This window comes from Brachyhypopomus gauderio, chromosome 17 (assembly GCF_052324685.1).
Source record: "Brachyhypopomus gauderio isolate BG-103 chromosome 17, BGAUD_0.2, whole genome shotgun sequence".
NCBI lineage: Eukaryota > Metazoa > Chordata > Actinopteri > Gymnotiformes > Hypopomidae > Brachyhypopomus > Brachyhypopomus gauderio.
The window spans coordinates 18,455,419-18,466,006 of record NC_135227.1 but is presented as its reverse complement, the minus strand read 5'-3'; the positions used below and the strand labels follow the sequence as shown (position 1 = coordinate 18,466,006).

The 10,588-nt window shown below is 43.5% G+C and overlaps 1 protein-coding gene across 2 annotated transcripts in view; it reads left to right on the top strand.

Annotated features, from left to right (window-relative positions):
* Positions 1 to 1,407: 1,407 nt before the first annotated feature.
* The window catches only part of abhd12 (abhydrolase domain containing 12, lysophospholipase), a 20,578-nt gene continuing 11,397 nt past the window's right edge, over positions 1,408 to 10,588 (top strand). The window contains exons 1-2 of one of the 2 annotated variants that reach the window (XM_076978151.1): positions 1,408 to 1,466; positions 2,256 to 2,400. In XM_076978151.1, the coding sequence (XP_076834266.1) occupies positions 2,258 to 2,400 (143 nt within the window). In that variant the 5' untranslated portion in view covers positions 1,408 to 1,466; positions 2,256 to 2,257. Of the gene's footprint in view, positions 1,467 to 2,053; positions 2,401 to 10,588 lie in introns of those variants that run through there. The other variant, XM_076978152.1, reaches the window with a different exon arrangement.

Sequence of the window (10,588 nt, the reverse complement as noted above, 5' to 3'; positions counted from 1 at the left end):
AAAATAACTGGCATAAAATGATGTTGTCATCACCCATTCATCCTCATGCATTACTGTGGATATAATCTACAGCATTACTTGCACAAGATGTAATCCGCTTTATATTGGAGAAACCAAGAGACGGATTGCTAATCAGTTTGTTGAACACCCTTGGACCAGGTTTAAGGATCTATTGTTTCCAGTGTCAACGCATTTAAATACTATTGGGCACTGTATTAATGACATATCTGTTTGCATTACCAGTTGAAAAAGAACTTACATACACTCCTGGAACTTTAGAATTGAAGAATGTTGTAATTTTAACATCTACATTTTCATATTCAAACTGGTTCTTCCTCCTACCAATTCAGAAGCACTTTGATTGCACCGCTGATGAATGACAGGATTGTCCTGTTTCTCTGGAAACTCTTGGGTGCTCCACTACAAGTTGTAAGATCTCTATGCACAGGCGTGGTAGTGGGGGGGGGGGGAGTGGACCTGACTACCCAGGGCCCGAGTAGGAAGAGGGGCCCATTTTGATCATGTGCCTCATTTACTGGCATTTATGGGGGCCCACTGACATTGAGAGTGTACAGGGCCCAGAATTTGCTGCTACACCCCTGTCTCTATGTACATATATATCTGTAAATACTTCTGTGCATGTTTTTTTCTTCAAATATAAATTATTTCCTCCTCGTTCCTGGATAGTTGCTGTGACGCTCAATAATCCTCCCTCCTTCCACTGAGGGTAGCCACTCTTGGTGAGGATTTCACTGATGGGGTTCAGACCTGTACAGAACAGCAGTGGGGCCACGATACCCCCAGAGTACCTGCAGGGAGCTGTGGTAAAAGATACAGAGATGTCCAAAATTGTAGTGACCACTGGAGTTTCTACAGAAACAGGATGCTTGGGACAGAGAAAGAAATGACAACATTAGAAACAAGGAACACGAAAAGCTCGAAATACCAAGAGCTGAGAGAAGAGCTAGAAAAGAGAGAGAAGAGCTAGAAAAGAGAGAGAAGAGCTAGAAAAGAGAGAGAAGAGCTAGAAAAAGAGGTGCAAAGTGAAGGCAACAGTGGCTCCCGTGGTACCCAGACCAGTAAGGGCAGTGACCCCCAAACTGGGAGAACTGGGCTCCAGGAATACTTCCTATATTTTAACAACAGAATGTTTCATCTATCCACAATAAACTCAGTTAAACAAACCCAACTGTTTCTATATTCTACAAAGGACACATGATTAAATACAATATGTTAAGACTTTATTGAATATTTTATATTACATTAATCTTATACGATACGTTTAGTCTCCGGCACTGTATTTAATTTTGATTTTCGATACTTGGCACAACTGAGTATTAATGTTTTATAAACGCATTGAAAGCAGAGACCAGCACAAAACTGTGTTATGGTCACGTGACAGGAAACTGAGGTACAACCTGTTGGACAACCAAAACATTCCGATGAAGTCTCACCACATCAAAGAGGTTTGTTTATATTTGCAAACATACATTTGTGCTTGATCAAAACATTGTCAACACACGTACATACAGTTGACAAGACAAGCTGTATATCCTCGCCAGTTAATGAAACGTTACGTTAAGACGTTTTCGTCCAGGCGTAGTTAGACCAGCTGGTTTCGATGACCGGCTAGGCTAAGCTAGGCTAAGCTAAGCTATGCTAAGCTAGGCTAGGCTAAGCTATGCTAAGCTAGGCGATCTTGCTTGGGTTCTCGCGTCAGGAAACAAAACAATTCATTGAATGCGCTCGCTAACTGCTATTTTTGGTGTTCCACGAAATATGATAACCTTGCCGTGGCTATCACTATCTGGCTAACGCGCCTGTATTTATGTGCTACTTGGCCGAATATAACGTTATAAAACACGCTAACTCTCGGCTGCTCTCGCGCGCTTGTCAGGCGTCAGCTAGCCGCTTAGCCACTTAGCCACTTAGCTAAGCGAGTGTCTCCAACATGGCGGGCCCAGGACGCCGCTGATTGGCTGTTTGGGAGCCCGGGGGGTAAAGGTCACGCGGATCAGCTGGGCTCTGCGGTGATCGCACTTCTGCAAACAATGTAGACGGAGAAGTGCAGGAGGACGTGAAGGAGGAGCGGGGGTCCATTCACACGCACCCACCGGCCACATCGCTCCCGGAGTGGGGCGACTCGTCCAGTTAGAAGCGCCACCCGTGCCCGTGGAGACACACGCAGAGCGGACGGTCGTTGGTGTTTCAGTGTTTTAACCTGATCTCCATCTCCTCCTCCACGAACCCTTCAGTGATGCGAAGGCGGAACCGCTCGCCCAACTCGCACCATGACGGTTCCGCTACGGAGACGCTGGTGGACCGCAGCCCGGGTCTGAACGAGTGTGAAGGCACGGAGTCGGCAGGCTGCGACAAAACCATGAGAAGAAGATTGAGAAGGTAAAGCCGCCCAAAAGGTCCGACACGCCGCTGTTGGGTGATGTTGGGTCACCCAGTACAACTAGTGCCCAGTTTAGTTGGACCAGGTTAGAACAGAAATAACACAAGAGTTCCAACAGCTTTTTGGTGGCCATTGATTAATTGATGGGTGAACTGGTGAACTGGTAGGAGGGTCAGGCAGGTTCTTCCCATTTTGAGAGCGCAAGTTCAGCAAGTTGTGTCTGGGGAGGGGGTGAGGGTCCGGTGATTTGCACGCAGTGTTTAAAGGTTGCTTGATAAAGCTGGTTTTGAACGCCTGTGGCTCTTGCTGTGTGATGTCTGCTCCAGGAACAGAGTTCAGAAGAAGATCAACAGAAAACATTTAGTTTGTCTCGGTAACAATGTAACTACGAATTAAAGCACAACTGTAGCTCCACAGAACCGAGCTTGAGGTCTGTGATCTGTGAATTACAGTAGTTCACAATAGTATTAAATTAACAGGTTTCTGATGTTAATTGTGCTTTATGTTTACCATTCCAAATGTTTCATTTCCCCATCAGTATAAACAGGCTCTGAAATGGTATTACTTAAATGAAAATGTGTGTGTTTCACATTGTAATTTCACATATTTGAATATCCTATCTGTATACTTTTGCAGTAGTAAATAATGTTTTGAAAAAATGTTAATCAGCGTAGAACTCTTACACCACAATCACGGTGTGAACAGCTATGATGAATTAACAAAAGAACATTGTTTTAAACTGAAAGAATTTAATTGGCAACCCAACTTTGACATTAAAAATAAGCAGGACAGATCAGAAAAAAAAGCATGTTAAAAGCATATTGTTCATTCACGAATGTACCAGCATAAATATAATTCATATAATATGTCTTTAAACATGCAAAACATGTAATAATTCGTGTAACCTCCCTGCAATTGGATTCTACTGAATAAAAGACGTTGTTTCAGCTCAACACGAGGGTAAAGCAGGTAAGAGTATCTGTAGTCTGTCCCTTTTATCTGATGGCTTCTTCTCCCAGACTTTAATGGCATGAGTGGTTAAGGGAGGATTTAGACGTTACAGTGCTGGCGTGACCTCATGTGCCGTTTCACTGAGGTGGCTTTGCACTAGATCTCTAATTCTCAAAGCAACAGCTGTGTGTTCCCTGGCCCAGTATGGCTCACTGGTCTCATCAATCAATGATGAAGCCCTTCATTAGGGTTACAGTAGGTGTGTAAAAGCAAAGAAACCTGTTTTAAGATATTTGTGAGCTCTGTTCATGAATTCTTCATGGGCAGGTTCGCCGTCTTAACGTCTTAATCCTATAAATGGTGTCTTTACAAACTGTGTTGTGCGGCCTGCACGTTTCATTTTGAAATTCTTTCCTGTTGACTTGAGAACAGTGATGAATAAATCATATCAGTCTTATTTCAGACTTTTAAAGCTATTATTAGCTAATTGTAATTATTAGTGACTTCTTTTTGTGAGTGTTGAGAGAGAGAGAGAGTTCGACTTCATGTAGTGGAAGGTGTTCTGCAGTAGCATAAGGGAGAAAGAAAGAAAGAAAGAAAGAAAGAAAGGGAGAGAAGGAGAAAGGGGAATAAGGGAGAGGGAGGTACTGTCTGGTTTAGCAGTTTGGCTGCTGAAGGTTGCAAGCTCAGCAGAAACGTGTCTCATGCTGGCAGAACAGAAGTCATGTCGCCCCCTGAGAAGGACCTAGCTGGACCCAGCTGGACCTAGCTGGCATCACGGTTGGTGCTCTTGTTAAGTCCTCGCTTCTGATTTGGCGGAGGTAGAACACAGACCCTGCAGGGGGTGGGGCTCTGCTAGCGTTAGCATCACTGTACAGCATGAGGGATGTGGATTTGTTAAACAGCCCAGTCAGGACTTATGGGCCAGGTGAAGAATTTCCCATTTGCCTTGGAAATTGAAGATTATATAGAAATAAAAAAAAAATTAAATGGTGACACAGTTAAATCCCAATTAAAGGCCATCAGCATTTGGTTTTATTTGGGTTATGTTTTGACCTTTGACATTTTCACATAGCAGCCTCTCAGAGTTCTGGACTCGTCAGTCCCACATCTCACCTGATTCATGATGATGATTACATGTGTAGACAGCATGTACTCTGAACTTCTCTTTCCTGCCATTGAACCACCCACCTGCCCCCCCACACACCTGTCCCCGCCCACATCTCCATGCTGCCTTGTATGTGGTACAACACACCTTGGACATCTTATAATATTGAACAGATCATACATTGAGAAGCAGGTACATTTACACAGATACAACTGTAGCTTGGACATCTATTCATCTCTAGTATATTTGATTTTAACATAAACAAAAAACATTTATCCATGGCATAACCTGTATTGCAAATATTACTAACTGTAGTATAATAGAAACATATACATTTGTGTATTTTACAGCTTATATTTTTATAACTTTGAAATAGGGTGCAGAATAGTATATTCATGTGTATGTGTTCTGTATTTAATGCGTATAGTGTGTTTAAACACTGTAGGGTACTAGGAATCCAGGATTTTCACTCACCTTCACACCTGTGCTGAAGTGACATGACAATAAAAGTGATATACCGGTAATTTGATTTGGGTCTAGACCCCTGAGGCTCAGTAAGATAACGAATCCTCACGGACAGAACGCAAAGAGAAGGCAAAGCTCCCTGAGTTCAGCCTGTAATGCTAATGTTCGTTTATTTATGGCTACTAAAGTGCTTTTTGTGCATGGTGTGAATTAGAATTTCTGTGTATTGTAACTCAGAGTAAAGTGTCGTGGGTTTGGACTGGATTTGACCGCACTGAGTCTCGGGAAGCGGAATTTATGGACGTTGTTTCTTGGCATGAAGCACCTATTGCTGAAACGGAGATATTGCTCAATAACTCTGCGTTGGGTCCCTGTCTTTATCAGAGCGCAGTGTGAAGTCTTGATATCTGGAACAGAGTTGGTTAGACTTGATGAACCAGCGAAGGCTGTTAAACTAAAGGGTTTCACTGGATCTGAGGGCCTATTGTGGAATATTCTGAATGTTCTCCTCCAGTAGTTCACCTGGTAAAGCAAGATGCTAATAACTCCAAGGTTATCGTTGTTATTAATTCAGTTTCCAGAGAGCACACACATTGTCGTCCTGGTAAAGGTCAGCTTTGGCTTGTGTGATTTACATGTGACCTGTGGTCAGCATGGTAACCACGATCCCTTGGTTGGTGACCGAGCTATGAGGTCAACTGACAAATATGAACCATTGCCTCAATACCCCACAGCAGCGGGAAACTAATGACGAAGGAAAAAGTGCTCTATCGTTTCCTCACTCCTGTTGGCACGTAGCTCTGCTGGGAACAGGACTGTAAAGTGCTACCATGAAGCGCCACTGTCTGTCCATACGTGAGCTGCCTGCGGTCGTGTGGCTGAACTCTGCCGTAACCCAAACTCCCAGCGTAGTCTGGGTCTGGGCCCACAGGCGCAGGGGCTGTTGTGTGTCTGAAACGTGATCCTCAACCATTCACTTTAATGGACGAGGCTCAAAGGACAGGGCAAGGTCAAGGGTGTCGGAGTTCGATCGCATCTCGTGCAGCTCGGGAAGCGGAGATGCAACCCGATCCGTAAAATGGTGTGTAGTCAGCGTTTTCTGCCGTGTCATTTTTTTTTGTGTTTCTGCTCTTGTGGAAGCAGCGAGTGGAACGTTAGTATCATCCAGTCCTGTCACGGCTGCGTTGTGCGCGGAGGTCTAACCACGCCTCCCTGTACTCGTTGGGGTTAGACCGGTGCTTTTGGAGTCACCGTCTGTCCCTGGAGCTTTCTGAGTCAACTCCAGGCTCGGAGGATTTCTCCTTGCCACCGATTTAATACTTCATTTCAGGTCCTTCTGTGAGGATGACCTCTTCCAGTTCAGAATATGAGCACTGACAGCTTGCTGTTTCTTTAAAGATGTATCAGGAGTGAACTTGAGCTCAAATGTGATGGTTTGTGTCTTTAGCATCCTGGCAAAACCCTTTAGATCTAAATTTGTTGCAAGTTGGCGACTGTTTCTTGATTAATCATCATTCTAAAATGAGTTTCAGGATGATTAAATGGATCAGTTTCATTTGGTGCACGGGGGAGGGCACTTTAAAATAAACCAAATCTTTAAAAACCTAAACAAAGATGAGATGTCTCTAATTCAAATCTTGTAATTCTAATACTCTAACTTTATCATTTTAATACTTTAAACAAGTAATTGTAATCTTCTAATTCTAATTTCTTCAATTCAAACCTCTCTTGTTATAGGATTAATGCTCAATCCTGTAATTGTAATCATGGTTTGACTAGCAGCCTCATTTTAAGTGCCACCAGAACAATGTCTTTTGTTAGAAAGCTAAACATACACACACCCAACTAAAGTATACATAACAGTTCATTTTTTACATCAGGTACTGACACAGGCTGTATACCTGTAAAGTCTTCTAAAGACAGCTGTGTTGTTAAGTTCTCCAGCAGGTTCAGATCTGCTGCTCCAACCTGGTCTTCAGTGAGCAGATGTAGCACAGTGACCTGTGGTGAATGAGCACACGCCAGTCTCCAGCAGAAACAGTTCAGTGAACAGAACGAAACCGAGAGAGAAATAAAGAGAAGAACAGAAAGAGAACGCAACATTCAGTGACTAACAGCGGTCTTGAAAACAAAAAAAGGTTAATAAAGTTTAAATAATACAATTTATCGGTCACGACTCGCACGTGTGCATGCGTGAGCGTATGTGCGTGTGAGTGTGCGTGTGGGTGATGTTACCGCAGTGGAGTGGAGAACGGCTGTGGGTGGGGGGGTTGTGGGTGGGGGGGGGCGGGGGGGGGGCGTGTTCGCTCCAAAGGGAGCTAGAGAGTGAGAGGACGGGTACAGGGACAAACGCACTGGAGTGGAAAGTACACAGGGACCGGGTGGGGCTCCGCCTCGTCCCTAATCCACCTCGCACCTGTCATGTGACGCGAGGTCCCTCAGGGTCACCGTGTGCAGGTAGCAGTTTCATGACCCTGAATGGGCATCGTGTCACTGTCTTAGTACATCACTAATACCACAATATTTTCATGCTTTTCTAATTCTTCAAGCTGTGTGATTTCTGTGTGCCTGGTGGGAGCTGCACACTGATAACAGATGCTCCTCATATTTTGATTATTTTGGGTTTTAATTTTTTTTGAAGAGTCGTAATATCAGTCCTAGATGTTATTAAGAACAGGGTTAGATTATACTGATATCAAGGGTTGAATAAACTCTGTCTGGTAGTAGATGTGGACTCCTCTACCAGAATATTTATAACTCTGCTTCTGTTTGCAGAATATGGAAAACTATGCAAACCACACAAAATAAAAATGCTACATAATACTGGCAGTAATCATCTCGAAGGCTGAGGCTGCTGTGTGTCGTTGAATTTCAGCAGCATCAGAGTTCTTCTCAGAATACTTGTCTTCGTGTTTACATCTTCTAACCTGGAATTGTGCGATGCCCTCAGGAATCACCGCTGTGGAGCTATAAGCACTGCTGCACTTCAAACATTTGTCATATTAAATCATCCCGGTGGGTTTGAGGAAATCGGTTGCATTAACTTCAACTTTTTGACCATGAATCGTATTCTAAACTGTGTTTGAACAACTCTGATATTTACTGTTTCGTGAAATTAGGCGATGTCCTAAATGTGAAATGAAATCTAACTTGCCTGGTAATTCAGTAAGGTTAATTTAGATGGTGTCTCTGCACCCACTGTACTTCTTTAACAAGCTCAAATGTCCAACCATGGAAATGTATTGACCAGAAGCTTAAAGCCCATCTTCAGTAATCTTTGCAGAGCCACAGTGTGTGGTGTGGGGACCTCGTGGACGCCACACACCTCTGGGATCACCGTTGCTGTGACGTATCAGCTGGTCGGTCTCACTGATGGTCCCACTCATGAAGGTCCGTAGTGTTGCAGTCTTCCAGCAACATGTTCTTGGTGGTCTGCTACAACTGGCCGCTAGCTTAGCCATCATCTCCCGTCTCGGGGCTGCAGCTGTGGTGTTGAGCTCGGTGCATGTGTTGGGCGGGTCTTGGTTCCCAACGTGGTGGTGATGATGTATACCCTCTGATCTGTCGTCATGGCTCCCTGTTGCTGTGGCATTTCGGCCGCACCTTGTCGATCCCTGATGGTGGCAGCAGTTGCTGCTTGCGGACGTTGGAACATTTGAGACACTAGTTCTTTATTCTAGTAGCTCATTTTGCAAACATGTTTTTCAGCTAGTAATTAGTGATTTCAGTAGCTTAGGGAGTTGGGCGGAGTGGAATGTGTGTCATTCACGTCCCTAATGCTGATTGTGAAAGAGCTTGATCTTCAGCGCTGTGTTATTATCTCGTATTGTGGTGTGCAGTGTTGCACTGGTATGTAAAAGGAATCGGTTTGGCTCTGTTTACATCATGAGTGTAAATATGAACTTGAGCCTAGATTGATGGGGAAGGTTAAAAATAAATCCCTTCCAGACCATCACTGCTCAGTACAGCAGTGTCAGCATGAGCACGCTGTAGTCCAGCAAATGAAGAACTACAACCCCCAGACTGCCTAAAGGACCCTGTAGTGGAGCCCTGCGTTGCTCAGTGGCTTCACCTGTACTGTGGCTCGATCTGCTTTTTTGTGTGACGAGCACAGTTTGGCTGTATTAACAGTGCTAACCTGATAGTTTGCTTCTGTGGTTTACCTGTCTGTTTACAACACTCGGGCACCTGCACAGTGTTTCAGCTACACCCTTTCTGATTCAAGGTAGAGACTTAACAGATTTAACAGATGACTATATATGCGAATGTGCCAAAATAATTTAACCCTATTAAATATTTGCAATACACATTACTTTTTCTGTCTGCACTCTCCACATAATTAAAAAAAATGGCAACATCCACAGAAATGCAGTTTCACCATTTGGAAATGGTCCAAAGAAGTGATAACGCTGATTAGCCTATACCAGAATTTCATATTTTTTGCACAACACATGAAAATTTGAAAAATATAATGGGTGTGTCATGCTAAATCAGATCTCTTTAGGTGAGGGAGTGTGTCTAGACAAACACAATCTCCCTAGATAAAGTCTGTCAATGCAAACCTGATCTCTCTAGATAAGTGATGTAGCTATGCTAAACCCTTATTGTTCACCTTTTAGTGATATGTATACAAAATAAAAAACAAAACAAATCTAGTACATCCAGTAAGCCCAGGATTAAGATCTGGAATGGTAAACATCTCATATTGGAGTGATTTGAGTTGGATTAATTAGTCTATGCTTTCTGCTTGAAAGCTGACGACACACAATCCCTTTGCTTCTGCACGTAGCTTAAGTGGCCTCGTTAAATCAGTAACAAAACTGGCACTACAGAAATGTAGCTACATTTTGAGATTTTGTGTCCAGACAGGACCTAAACAAATGCAGGTATCCTAACTAAAAAGTCCAGTTAAACGGCTCACAGGCTAGCTAGTTGTCAGTGTGTCTGCTCGCTAGATCTGAAAGCAAGTCTTCAGTTATTAAACTGATTGGGGTGAAGACAGGAACACGCCTGTCCATATAAGATCTCCCAGTTAATGTATGTCAGAATGAAAACCATACAGTCATGAGAATTGTTTGTAGACTTCCAAGACAAGATCGTCAAGGCACACATCTTGGGAGGGATGCTTAATAAAGCCTTTATAAAGCCTTTATAAATCCCTGTGTCCAACAGCATCATAACCTTCATCATCCTCTAATGGATGGATGTTTGGGAACCATGAGAGAACATAGCATCAGTGTAGCACCATTCAGGTAGAGTGGTTGGGTGAAAGCCCTTCTACACTGAGTTGCAAAGGTGTGGAGTTTGACTCCAGGCCCGTGAACAATTCTCAGAACGTGAGAAGCAACATGCTGTGGTCTCATTAAACAGATTGAACGTTTTGTCCTTGTTTCTGAGCAGTGTGTATACAGGGAACCAGGCACCGAGCTTGAAAATACTGAAGCATGGATGAAATGCCCAACAAAATACCACCAAGCATGCAGCCGGCTTCATTCCAAAGATAGTGAGGTGGACAACTGCTTTGTGTTTCAAAGTTGTAATACATCTACTAAACATTCCACAGAACCTGTTCTAGTTTTGTCTGATCCCGGTTTTTATCAGTGTGTAGTGTGCATGCACATACACAGGTGCACAAAAATCCTTATGAGGTCTAAACAAGTCTT